At 38.3% G+C, this 14,594-nt stretch overlaps 1 protein-coding gene across 1 annotated transcript; it reads right to left on the bottom strand.

Moving 5' to 3' along the window:
- Positions 1-2,985: 2,985 nt before the first annotated feature.
- Positions 2,986-6,510, bottom strand: LOC127638337 (serine/threonine-protein kinase pim-3-like). The gene is made up of 6 exons (XM_052119816.1): positions 6,136-6,510; positions 5,796-5,905; positions 5,641-5,691; positions 5,181-5,544; positions 4,261-4,437; positions 2,986-4,158 (listed from the first exon to the last, which is right to left on the bottom strand). Exons 1-6 carry the CDS (start codon positions 6,221-6,223, stop codon positions 3,977-3,979), a joined length of 972 nt encoding a protein of 323 aa, XP_051975776.1. The 5' UTR covers positions 6,224-6,510; the 3' UTR covers positions 2,986-3,976.
- Between the last annotated feature and the right edge of the window lie 8,084 nt (positions 6,511-14,594).

The following is a 14,594-nucleotide window of genomic DNA, read 5'->3' as shown; positions in this document are numbered from 1 at the left end:
TGTTGTTACATTCATTTTAGGGTTTTGGGGCTTGTTGGCATTACATCGTCATGGCAGCGAAGTTGTTAAGTTGGTGAAATGGTAAATTATTTTAACACAGTAAAACACATATTGTTTGTCTTGTGGCTATACTTTTTAAACAGTGAGTATTTTAACGTTTACGGATTGGACCCATTCACTTCCATTGTAAGTGCCTCACTGTAACCCAGATATTTCCTTTTTCTTAAGGAAAAAGGGGGATGTCAATATTATGTTTTTGTGGTAATCAATACTGTCACTAATGCTGTCGATTGACCTTCGATTGTATTAAACCCGAAATATTATTTTAAGTCCAGCATGAAACACTGCATGGCAATTATTTACTTAATGGTTTCCACTTTAATGGATTTAATGGAAAATATGGACATAAGGGAATTTTAAATGGTAATTTTCTGACCTCTAAAGGATTAGCACCTCTAAATCTGAGGCTATGGTTCTCAGCAGGAAACCAATGGAGTGCGTACTCCAGGTAGGGAAGGAGGTATTGCCCCAAGTGAAAGAGTTCAAGTACCTTGGGGTCCTGTTCACGAGTGAGGGGACAATGGAGCGGGAGGTTGGCCGGAGAATCGGGGCAGCGGGGGCGGTATTGCACTCGCTCTATCGCACTGTTGTCACGAAAAGAGAGCTGAGCCGAAAGGCAAAGCTCTCGATCTACCGGTCAATTTTTGTTCCTACCCTCACCTATGGTCATGAAGGCTGGGTCATGACCGAAAGAACTAGGTCACGAGTACAAGCGGCCGAAATGGGCTTCCTCAGAAGGGTGGCGGGCTTCTCCCTTAGAGATAGGGTGAGGAGCTCAGTCATCCGTGAGGAGCTCGGAGTAGAGCCGCTGCTCCTTTGCGTCGAAAGGAGTCAGTTGAGGTGGTTTGGGCATCTGGTAAGGATGCCCCTGGCCGCCTCCCTAGGGAGGTGTTTCAGGCACGTCCAGCTGGGAGGAGGCCTCGGGAAGACCCAGGATTAAGTGGAGAGATTACATCTCCAAACTGGCCTGGGAACGCCTCGGGGTCCCCCAGTCAGAGCTGGTTAATGTGGCTCGGGATAGGGAAGTTTGGGGCCCCCTGCTGGAGCAGCTGCCCCCGCGACCCGACTTCGGATAAGCGGTTGAAGATGGATGGATGGATGGATGGATGGAATTTTCTGACCCGGAAAAGTCATTGTATTTAATAAAATCTTCAAACCACATGGAAATTTCTGTCTTGAAATATATTTTCCATCTACTTATGCTTAGCTCTTAATCTTTAGCTAAAAAATAAATAATAATAATAAAGAAATTTGATATTAAAAATCTTATCGGGTTATCACAAATAACCAAAAAAGTGTTTCTTTCTGTTACTTAACATTTTAGTTTGAGATCCTAAAACCCTTAGGGGCAGCATACTCACATAATGTATGTGATTGTCCAATCTTTACTCCAGCGGCGAGAGGTTTGTGTAAGGACATATATGCAGAAATTATGATAGTCCACATCTGATTATTGAACCAATTACTAAGATTCAGCTAAATGTTAGTCATGATCAGTGGTCATGATACGTCTTTGCTGTAGTTACTCCCTGATGGAAGTGCAATTAATACATTTTGCTTTAAAGGGTATTGAAACACCAAAAAAAAAAAAAATCAAAATGTTAACAGATATGTACAAGTGACACTGACATAAACTGGCGGCCCAAAAAATGGAATAATGTACAGATTTTGCTGATTGGGAATGAAATTGTTACTTATATTCACCAAAGTGGCATTCAACTGATCAAAGTATAGTCAGGACATTACTGATGTAAAATAAACAGCACCATCACTATTTAAAAAAAGTCATTTTTTGATAATAAATCTAGACAGGCCCAATTTCCAGCAGCCATCGCTCCAACACCTTATCCTTGAGTAATCATAATAAATTGTTCATTTGTTACTAGAAAATCATGTGTTATTAAATCAAACACAGACGAAAGCCATTTGGTTCATTAAATTAAGCTTAACATTGTCTTTGTGTTTGTTTTTGAGTTGCCGCAGTATGCAATAGACTGGCATGTCTTAAGGTCAATTTAAGGTAAAAAAAATTGCAAATAAGAAACGGCTGTCTCTAGAAAATCATCAGTCAATCATTGTTTTGAGGAATAAATGCTATAAAATGCTTTTCATACAAAGTTGTACACTACAGTCTTCAAAGACAAAGGACAACTGGCTCTAACAAGGACAGAGAGAGATGTGGAAGACCAGATGTACAAATAAACAAGAGGATAAGTACATCAGAGTCTCTAGTTTGAGAAATAGATGCCTCACATGTCCTCAGCTGACAGCTTCATTGAATTCTACCCACTCAACACCAGTTTCATATACAACAGTAAAGAGAAGACTCAGGGGTGCAGGCCTTATGAAAGAATTGCAAAGAAAAAGACACTTATGAAAAGGTTAAAGTGGGCAAAGAAACACAGACATTGAACAACAGATAATTGGAAAGCAGGGTTATGGATCTTAACCCTATTGAGCTTTTGTGGGATGAGCTAGACTGTAAGTTGCCTGAGAAGTGCCTGGTTGCCTTGTGCATGAGCCTGCTTTACAGCCAAAGCAGAGAATTCAAACTCATGGACTTAACATCTGTTCAGGGCAGATGTGAGACTTTAACAGCACTCACAGAACTGACATGAAAGCGGACGTTTATACTAAACAATGAAATCGATTGAAATCACTTGTCAGAATGACCACAGTCCATAACGGACCAGTTTCTTGACTGCAGTTCTGCCAATCGTGCTCCAAACACACTGTTTATGAGGACTGGCATGCTTGTACACTGTGTTTCTGATAATGGACCATACTAATCTAGCTACATAGTCTGTTTTAGGATTATAATTGGTTTAATATTTAATAGAAACACTGCTGCACATTGAAACCTGAGGATGTTATTTAAATGCAGACACCACAAAAGGTTTACATATGAAAGAAATTTATTGTGTCAAATATAAAAAATAAATGTTTCACCAGTTCAAAAAAAAAAAAAAAGTTCCAGTCACAGTGGAAGGACTAAAACACATTTTTACTTCCACTTCACATGGAGAATAAACTGATACTAAATTTTACACTACATAAGAATGGTATCACTAAACATCTGTCATATATTTGTATCAGTATTAGATAGCTTTAGCATGTTTATGATCATTTAGGTTAAACTAAAGAGAAGCCAGGGGAACTTTTACATTTAATAATTTCAATTTAATCTTTGCAGATGGTATAAACTGAATAAATAAATAAATAGCCACATTACTCATGTGGAATGTTTGTATTGCATGAATAAATAAGATACATGGAAGAAAATGTACATAAATACAATGCAAATACTTGAATTAAAAAATTATAAAAGAATCGGGAGAGACAGAAATGGGTCCACGAATATTGCATTGATTGTGCACATCACTCAAGCCTCTGCAAAACAAGGGCTAGAGAGTGATGTCAACAGAGGTGAAGTAGTGGAAGTCATTCAGAAAATACCAAAAGGAAAAAAAAAAAAATTGAAATAGTAAATATGAAAGGCAGAGAAGCAGAGAGATACTGTGAAAGAGAGTAGTAAATGTGTAGTTCAAGTATTCGACCACTAGAGGGTAACGGAGATCCACCACATACAGCCTTGGAACATACCCATGATTTCAGGGGAGTTCCCCAAAAATCCATGAAAATTCACCTGGTGTCCTGACTCGATTCCCATAAAAGCAGCTTTCCAAAAAAGGCACAGAAAACTAAAAAGATAGTCTAAAAGAAAAATTATGTTCAAGCTCTATAAGAGCAACCAGTAAAATAGGATTACTAGCATTGCTGCTTAAATGCAATCCCAGTGGGTAATGACTCACCCTTAGCAAGAAAAAAAAACAAAACAATTATGCAACAAAGTCCCAATAACCAACTGACTGGAAACAAGGGCCAAGAGTCTGTTCACTCAGCATCTCCAGTGCTGTCAAAGGCTTTCTTTGCTCGAATTGGAGCTCGATTCTGTGCTGATGGTGTGAAGCATGATGTCACCATTCTTCGTTTTGGTATCTGCTTCCATACGCATCCACTGATGCTCAAAGATTTGCTCCAAAGTGGGCCTGTCCGATGGCCTCAAGCAGAGGCACCATTTGATGAGCTGTTCACACACTGCAGGAGAAACCAAAGGAACAAAGTTAATTTATCATGTTTAGATTAAAAAAAAAAAAAAAAAAGTGTTTATAATGAAGTATAAGAGTGTACTTCACATACCCGGAGAGATTCTCCTCCTGAAAAATAGACGTCCCCTCAGAATTTCCTCATCGTGCTCAAAGGGGATGTCCCCACACACCATGTCGTACAGCAGGATGCCAAGAGACCACACGGTTGCGGAGCGTCCATGGTACCTGTGGTAACGTATCCACTCAGGGGGACTGTAAACTCGTGTGCCTGCAAAATAAAAACAAGACTTTAAATACAGACTTCAAATACATTGAGACTATACACATTTCATTATGGGGTTTGAGAGCCATGTTTGCACCCACATACACACAAAAATTAAATCCTCATATTTTGATTACACTGCAGCACTGTATATTAAGCCACTCTAGTCAGCTGACTCTATGAAGGGGGCGCCAGTGGTCTGGCTTACACACAAGCTCTCCTCCCTCCTCCAGTCCACAATGAGCCCATTCCAAAAATAAAAACCATGCCGAAACAGGACTATCTAAAGGGGGGCTTTTCAAACGCGCTCAGGTACAAACAGCAACAAGCAAAATCCCAAATGCTTTCTGCATGAGTCACTTCCCATAACAAAGGCCTCTTTGCTAGGGTTGGTGTGAGGGTCCCCTGAAAATGCCACGAGTCGCCTGGATACCAAACAAAAACAGGGATCCATGATAAAGTCACGTGCTTTAGTTGTTCCATGAAACACCACAAGCTTTCGCATTTATTTGGTAGTAGCGCCGACAAAATATGAGGTAAACAGGTTAATTTAAAGTGATACGCCCAAATTCATATGATTAATGTCTAATATAAAACAGCACATATGCTAAAACTGATTGGACACTTTAAGGCTACACATACATTTAAATAAATACCAGCGAGATTAGCAGGTGCGCAAAAAGCACCCCATGAACCCGAAACGCATTTACGCCCATACAAAGCAGGAGGTGAAAGAGTCAAGGACGCACCTTCAAAGTCAGTGTAGACGGTGTCCTTGAGGATCGCCCCGGAACCGAAGTCGATGAGTTTCAGATCCCCATTGCATAAATCAACGAGGAGATTTTCGTCTTTGATATCCCGGTGAACGACCCCGCAGCTGTAGCAGTGCCGAACCGACTCTAAAACCTGTCTGAAGAATCCCCGGGCGGAGTCCTCATCCAGCGCGCCTTTCTCGGTGATGTAGTCGAATAAATCCTTCACCATCTCCGGCCGCTCCATTATAATCAACCAACCGTCGGGTCTATCATACCAATCTATGAGTTTAATGACCCCCTGAAAGGTACTTCCCACTTTCTTCAGCAGAACAATCTCCAGTGGAACCAGCGACCCATTCTGAAATGTATATAAAAGCATTAGACACGCACAAATATTTAAGATAGCAAAGCAAAAAGCAGATATTGGATGGGGAAAATTAATAAAAGTCCTTACAAATGTACCCCATTCGGTGACTCTCTCCTTAGCGACGTGTTTTATCGCAACCTGGATAAAAACAAATTAAAAGAAATCAGAAAACAGCTGGTGTGTATATGTGTGTGGCGCGAAATGCGGCCATGTGCTGCGACCAAAACAAAGCCTGCACTTACCGGGAGAGCGTCTGAAATCCGAGTACCGGCGTACACTGTCCCAAAACCGCCACTTCCCAGCACCGAACCCACATTGTAGACCTTCTCAAAAGGCTCCCGTTCGTTCTTGGCTGTAATATGAAAAAAATAATCAGAGTTAATAAAATAACGCAAATGTGCATTACGCACGGTTGGCAACAAAATGGCTCCATTTACTGAGGTCACATGCGCCTGTAGTTTATCAGTATAGACTCACGCGGGAGTACTACAGATAACATATTTCAAACACACGCAATTAAATGACAATATGCATTGTTTATTTTTGAATCCAAATTAGCGGTTTAATCAGAGCGTGGGCTACCTGCTTGAAGTTGAATTTTCACCGGTAAGTGGTCGATGTTTGTAGTGCTGCAAATATGGGAAAAAGATCCAAATGTGGACAGTAACATTTTCTGTTGTCTTCACAAAATGATTATCAGTCTTAAAAGTCTTTAAGATGCGTAAATTTGCTCCGAGCCGTGAGAAAACACCGGCACTTCGTCCTTCACTGAGAAGACCGAATTCCCTTGAAATGTATTTTTAAGAGTGAGACTCCACAGGAAATCCCACGAAAACGGTTCCTCTTCTACAAGGTCTCAAACTCCGGTAATTATTCACAAATGTCCCCGAGCATCCATAGTGAGAAAGATCTACACACGTTCGCGCTTTTGAGTGTTCTCGGTGCGCTCTGTTGATGTCTGTGTGAGACCGAGGCGGGCGACTGTATTAACTCTCAATTCTCGTGTTTGGGCTCTTTGCGCGTTGCACAGATCCATCCGCGATTGGTAGACTGACTATTACGTGCAAATAAAAAAAAACAAAATCACCGCTCAAAATTATTTAATGTTTCAAGAAAAACAAACTGCATAGTATGGTCTAGAATAACACCGTAGAATGTATAACAATTAATCAACAACGACAAATAGTGCGAGACGCCCATGGATACCGGAGTCTGAGAGCTTTGCGCTTAGGCTATTTGATAAGACCAACCACGTTGCACTTGCACCGTTTTATATAATTGCACTATGTGACTAATTGTAGTAATATTGATGAGCAGCGTGTGCATAATACAATTAATAATAATAACAACATTCTTATTCATACTTCACTTTAAATAAATTGTAGGAATTCTATCTATCTGTCTGTCTGTCTCTTTATGTTTATATAGCTGTCTATCTGTCTGTTACTCTTTGCTGTCTGTCTGACTATCTATCTGTCTGCCTGCCTGTCTGTCTGTCTCTTTATGTTTGTATATCTGTCTGTCTGTTACTCTTTCTCTATCTGTCTGTCTGTCACTGTTTTTCTGTCTGTCTGTTACTCTTTGCTGTCTGTCTATCTGTCTGTCTGTCATTACTCTTTCTGTTTTTATCTATATATCTCTGTCTGTCTGTCTGTCTTTCTGTCTTACTCTTTCTGTTTTTATCTATCATGTGTCTGTCTGTCTGTCTGTCTGTATCCATCCATCCATCCATCAAATTTATCAAATTTAATTGAATTTGTAGTATTAGTCATCGAAGTTCAGCAGCTTGCACAAAATGACACATTCACCCTCCTCTACCCTTATAGAAAACCATGATTTTGTTTTTGTCAGCATGACAGCAGCTTTCTTGAAATTATTAACATGCACCTGAATTAATTAAATGTAAAAAGTGTTCATGCTATATGCTGGCACAGATAAAAATCTTTCAGATCTTGAAAGGAAAGGTATCACTGAGAGTACATTTCTGTATTACCAGTGACACAAATAGTCAGACTTTTTTACATTTCCAGGGGCGTAAAAGCATGGCTCACTGTGCTGTAATAAGCAAAATCACTCCTTCACTTCCCTATGATTACAGATAGTCCATTTAAATACATAGTCACCTCATGCAGGCAAAAGCATATGGTTGTGCAAAAAAGTTTTAGCTGTGTGTCTTTTTGTAATTTGCAATGGCGAGAAGTCATGCACTTTGAACATGCATTTATAGTGACATTACATGTCTGATGGGAGCATTAAAATGCTTCCAAAAAGTAGGTGCTGTTATATATGTTATGATGAATCATCATCATATGCTAATTTCCAGGTATCAAATATTGCACTGCATGCATGTAATATAAATGTAGTATCAAGTAGCCTATTCAATGGGTATAGGGTGTAAGGTATTATGTCAGTTTACATAAATCAAGCAGATCCTTAAATTAAGCTGAAGTTAAGACTGAAGCTTTTCAGATTTATTTTCTGGGATTATCTATTTGTTCAGATCAATCATCTTCATCGCCCTCATCTAAGGAGGTAAATTGGAGAGGGGCTGATGGAACAACGCAGACAGGATGTCTCAAAGACAGGGAGACAAGGTAAACAGTGATGCCATGCTGTGACAGAGGATGGATGTTGTTATAAAAATTCATATGATAAGCTAGGCTCTGCAAACAGACTCGCTATTCATTTCCAGTTGTGCATGTCTGAACATTAGACAATGATATCAAACTACAGTCATATGATTAGCCTTTACATGGGAAAACAAAAGCCTTCCTTTTATGTATATTGATGTACATGAAAATGACTTTGACCAAGACGAATGAAACAATTGTGATTTCATATGAATTTTGAGTGTACTTTAAATCTTAAATGTGTAATTTCTGTGGCACTAGTGTCACTAAATGGAATTGCCAGAATAATGACTTTGTTTTCAAACACGTTTCCTGACATACAAAATATGTACTTCAGCTTTAAATGCTGGAATGACTGCTAAAAATTAAATTCAATGAGCCATGGCTGAACATCTGACAGTGAATGTGTGACATTCATTTAGTATTTAGTATTATCACATGTCTTCCTACACCTGCCTTCCCTAACAGCAGAAATAGATCCTCACTTTCATCTCGTGCCAGATTAGGTCATACCTCAGAAGGACATCAATGCTTTGGGGAGCTTTTATGAGACACTGGAGTAATCAGGAGGGAAATCCCTCAAGGTTTTGTTAAGTTTCCTGATGTGTGCGCAAAGAAAATGTCGTTTCAGGGCAGGGCTAGACTGGTAATCTGGCATTACCGGGCATTTTCCCGGTGAGCCGACGCACTGTGGGGCCAATCAGGGGTGGACTGGCTATCAGGAGAACCGAGCGGGCCGGTGGGTCGGCCCGTGAAACGTGTCGAATGGGCCACGCTAAGCAAAAAAGAGCCGCCACGTTATGCAGAAAGGACCACAATACAGAGCCGCGATATGCAGAAAAGGACAGCAAACCTGCCCCCCCACCACTCAACTACGTTGGGCCAGTTGCCATGTAAAATCCCGGGCCGATTTCTCTCCCCAGCCCTGCTTCAGGGTTACTACAAGACCCCTCCGCTTCATGTTGGCGTCCCATAATCACCCTGTCTGGGTTTATTTTGCGATAATGACCGGCTGTCTGTACATTATCCCTTACTTATGTAGCACTTTCAAATTGGTGCTAATGTAGTCTGACTTTTTGTAAGAACACCTGCAATTGCTTTAAATAGAATAGGGCCCGAAATAGGCTTAGGGGCCATTCACACCAAACACGTTTTTGCATCCATCTGTGCTGTTTTCAATTGTTGTTGGTCAATTTGTTCAACAATTTTAGATGCTGTATCAACTTAGAAATCACTGTTAAAAGTTTCTCAAGACTCCTGCATTTTACTGTATTCGTGGCACTGCCTCTTGCTTGTTTTAGTGCAAAGATGTGTTCAGTGTAAACAGCCCCTTATAGTGATGACCACACACACATATAAAAGAAATCTGACTAACTGTCAAAGTCATCAAGCAGAATGCTTCCCAGAGACACTGTCTAAAAATGACATCTAAATGCAAAGGACAAGACTAGATTAGTATTTCTTTGACAAATAACTTTTCTTTTATTTATTTTTTGAGAACACAAATGATTATACAACATATGTTTCTGCTATTTTGGTACCCCATAGATATTTCTACTCTACTAATAACAATCTTGAATGTGTATTATATCATAGTAAGTTCATATCTAAAGTAGACATGGCAAGTTTCCAAACACAGCACTATTGTTGGTGGCTGTTCTATCACAATGACCTCTGTATGACATGTAGTAGAAGAAAATGTGATAACCTGTAGCAAAAGTGGCTTTATGCAGCTTTACACTTCTAATCTGACAGATCACAAAGACCCCCACTATTTGCCCTGACAAGAGGGGGCTTATAATGCACAGTTCCGAATCCTCTTCATAGGTTATCTGGAGGGCAGCATTAGACAATCACTTATGTTTTCACTGGGGTGGAACATATGGTCAAATCCTAGGCATAACTAAAAATGGAAAACATATAATCACCTATTACATGTATTATGATGTATATAATACGTGACCCATTCCAAAGTCCAATTTACTCATTCAATTCTAAATGCTATTCATGTCTTGTTCACGTTTATTCCCACAAGTGTATTATTTTTTCAGCACACTTACTATATAATTTTGTATTTTGACAAGTTTTGTGTGATTTATTTATAGAAATATCTATATCTATATCTATATATATATATATATATATATATATATATATATATATATATATATATATATATATATATATATATATATATATATATAATCATTCTTTAATGGGATCCCTGCTGAAAAAAACTGCATAGTTGGTCACCAGCATTTGTGTTGTTCTGAATGCTGGTTTTCTGGAAGGGATTCTTTAATATTAGTTAATTTTAGTAAACAAAGGCATTTTTTTTCACTGCTAGTTTTTGACTTTTTAATCGTTTTTGTTAACTCATGGAAATTGGTGGTGGTCTAAGATGGTCTTTTCAGTAGGGAAAGGATGAGGGGTTTATTTGGTATTATTCATCATGATCATGTAGATTTTCTAAGATATTATGACCAAAACAACACCATGGAGACACAATTCAAGGAAATTATTTTTTCATATTTTTCAAACAGGTTTAAAATTAGGGGTTTTAAACTCTATGGATTTGAGCATTCTAGGAAAAGGGACAAATCAGATGACATAGGGGTGAAAAGAATAGGGTAGCAAATAGACAATATGCTAGAGTGCAGCATTACCTCATATTACACCTAAAGCATAAATGTAATTAAAACTTTGGAAGGTCAGATTGTGCCTACTCCTGCTGGCATCCCCGTCCACAGGTCACCACAAGGTCAGAGAGCTGGTCCTGAAGCCCGATGTTGTTTTTTTTACCCACATCAACTTCCTGCATTGTTTTAGTGAGTGGTCATCATCCACAGGGGATCACTGCCAATTGGCAGACATGAGAAAAGCTAAACGCAAATTGCATCTGTACAACCTTGAGAGATATTGTGATGTGACTTTTCTGTCAAAGTAATCAAAATATTTGTTTTAGAATGTGTTGGGATGGCACATTATCAAGATGTCATTGGGAAACATTGGTGAACATCCATATTACAACAAAAATATCCATAAAACTTAGCATCATTCATTGTTTTTTACTCTTATTTAAATGTGTGATCTTTAAAGAAATTGATAACCCAAAAATTTATATTCTACAATTAGTTACTCACCCTCATGTCGTTCCAAACCCATATGTTTTTCTTCTTAGAAACGCAAAAAGAAATTACTTAAAGAATGTCCTGTTGGCTGAATTCAATACAATGACAGTCCAACATTTTAATAAAGCACCCAAAAGTATTATTCGTTCTCGCCCGTCTCGTGACCAGAAGTCATGACATCGTGTGGCAAGAATCAATGACATCACAACACTGAGTCCCAATAAGGTTTGATGTTATCAAAATAGTCGACATATTGGATTTCAGCACTGTTTCTGGACTGATTTTATTTTATTTCTAGTGAATAATGAATTAATGTACATCAGACAAATTGATCGTATGCCTTCAGAAGACTTGGTACATGCACATGTCGCATATAAAAAAAATGTATGACACTTTTGGGTACTTTATTAAGCGTTAAAGTCAATGTATTCCCATTGTACAGCCAATTCTTTGACCTTTGACTTTAAAGACAACATGAAGTGGCATTGACAACCCATTTTGCTTCTGTAATGTGATGTATTTTCGAGTGAAACGGGATATTCAACAAGACAAAATGTAGAGTGAGATATTTTCCATTGGGAGTTGATTGGATCATAAACACTTTGCATTTATGATCATAGTGAATCATAAGGAAGCTAAACCTAAATACGAGTTTGCAGTTGATTTGAAGTCAAAACAGAGAAGGATTTTTAAATGGGAAATTGAGCCTACAGGTCAAGTTCACTTTCATTTGTATTTTGCATAGCTAATTGACTAATGGTTATCTTCCAGCCTTTTTTTTTTTTTTTAACAATGTACTGATAAATCATCACAATAAGACCGGGAACATGTACTAAGAAAGTAAATGGGGTCCATTTTGATTTCATGTTGATGTTAACAATTCCATGTAGGTTGCATCAACCACTGTGGTGGTGAAATCTGTTGAGTCATGAGAAAACAACACCAAAAATGGCTAGTTTGCTAGTTTTTGCACTGAAATGATGACCAGTCATGCGTATGTGGTTGCCATGTAAAGAGAGTTTATTACCCCACCATTTTCTTTTAGCACCTGCAAAGAGTTAGGACATCAAAGCCCCCGCAAACAGGCAAGCATCCCAGAGCCCCGCCCCCAGCCTTAGTGCTTCTCCTCATGTTATTGTTTTGACTGAGGGCACGTCTAGTCATATGACCCTGCAGTGTTATGACTGGGGGCTATGGAATCTAGGTCACACTGAGCTCTCCCTCAGCAAAAGCCCATAAGAAAGCTGAGGTGCACTTACAGGACTGTCCCACTCTGAGCCCACTTTCTTTTTTCTCACTCCTGAGAAGGATAGATGTATCCGCTCATATATCACACAGCTAAGGATGAAAGGAGAAAAGAAAGAGAAGAAGAGGCACTGCATAGCATTTCTGAGAGCTGGTACAAACAATAAAAGCAGGATAGAACTGAAGATTAGTAACCAAGAACAGGAGGCTGTTCAATTAGAATTTTGGAGATGAATGAGTTCGTATTCTGCTCTGTATAGACTAATTCTTTGTTTGAATAACTCTTGGCATGATTTTCAAATGCTATTAAAGGAATGGTTCACCTAAAACTGAAAATTCTGACATTGTTTACTCTTATTTACCCTCATTCCAAAGGTGTTCCAGTAAGACTTTATTTCGTCTTTGGAACACATAAAAAGACATTTTGAAAATGTCCTGGCTGCTGGTTTATATGCACCTAATAATTGTTTAAATTTATAACAATGAATGGAAGTAATGATATGCAATAATATGGCTTCAAAATACATGGAATATAGCACACTAGTCAAACGGACCACTTTTATGGTGCTTTTGCGTCCTTAAATTGCTTTTGGAATTGCATGGAAAACAGCGACCAGTACATTCTTCAAAAAGTATCCCTTTGTGTTGGAAGAAAGAAATTCAAATGGGTTTGGAGCAAAAAAATAGTGAGTAAATGATGACAATTTACATTTTTGGATAAACTATTCTTTTAACTCAAAAACTTTTCCCATATTGCCTTTACATTTCACTAGTCAATCAGATGGCACAGTTGCAGACCGATGCTCTGAACAGTCTGAAGCATCTGACATCTCACATGAGAGTCACAGATTCCTTTGTTTTTCACACTTAATTTAACTGTCAGTCAATCTCACAGTTACATCTAGAATTCTTCTCTCCCCCTAAACCCTTCCCCCTTTACCTCACCCTTCGAATACTATGCAAGACTGACAGCTCAATTTGTATAATGCACATAACATCTGTCCACAAAGAATAAACAAAAGAGATGGTAAAAGATTTGGGAGAATGTGCGGATTATTTTTTAAATGCATGCCATCAGGGATGAATCGGATTAAAGATGCATACATTATGCTTCACTTAGAATAATGCAATTAACTTTGTATTTAAAATTGTTGTCAGTCTGACTTAAAGGAAATCAATCCTACCACTAACATCAATAGTGAGTGTGCAGAAATAAGTGGTTCTTAACAGATTTTCCTTCAGGACACAGATTTTACATTTGACTTGAGTTTTAAATAAAAATAAAAATCGGTTTAAGCTGTATTTATTTTTTTAAGTAGCACAAATGTCCTTAAGATCAAACATTTAAATGTATTAACATTAACTGCATAGGCCCAACAATATGCAAAACTATTATGAATTATTAACATTATTATTAATAATTATAAAAAACGATTGTATTATTTTCCAAAACAATTTTGAGACTTTATTATATTTGCCAATATTTGTGGGACAGTATTTAATAGATGTATTGATGGAAACATACCAGCATTCCTCGATGTGGGGGGTGAGGGTGCATAGATTGGGGTTGTGCCCCACTGTCATCTTCTTGTCACACCAAAACGTCAGTCAAGCAGATGGCAATTAAAAAGCGACCCACTGTTCAGTTCCTCTGCTAATCAATGGAGAAATTAGCACACTCATCAAGGGTCCATGATTGTGGCTTTGTTTCATTAATTAAAATGCTAGAATGATTATCTCTTGAGTGTACAAGGGGTGTCATTTTACAAATGAACAAAATTAGAAATAGGAACAGACAGTTAACCCTTTGAGGAAACTTGTAAACGAATCCAATAAACAATGTTTAAGAGTAAGCCATAGGGCTTTTAAAAGGGTTTTAAATGCAATATTGATTATTGAAGCCAAGCCAGTCTTATGATAAATCGTATTAATCAGTACGATATGCTGAAACTGCAAGAAATCGTGCAAGTTTGTTGGAACAAAAACGTACAGCTTTTATGCCCCTATAGGAAAATAAACAAACCAATGAACAATG

The sequence above is a fragment of the Xyrauchen texanus genome, chromosome 46 (genome assembly GCF_025860055.1).
Source record: "Xyrauchen texanus isolate HMW12.3.18 chromosome 46, RBS_HiC_50CHRs, whole genome shotgun sequence".
Taxonomy (NCBI): domain Eukaryota; kingdom Metazoa; phylum Chordata; class Actinopteri; order Cypriniformes; family Catostomidae; genus Xyrauchen; species Xyrauchen texanus.
This window is presented reverse-complemented; position numbering and strand designations above follow the sequence as displayed.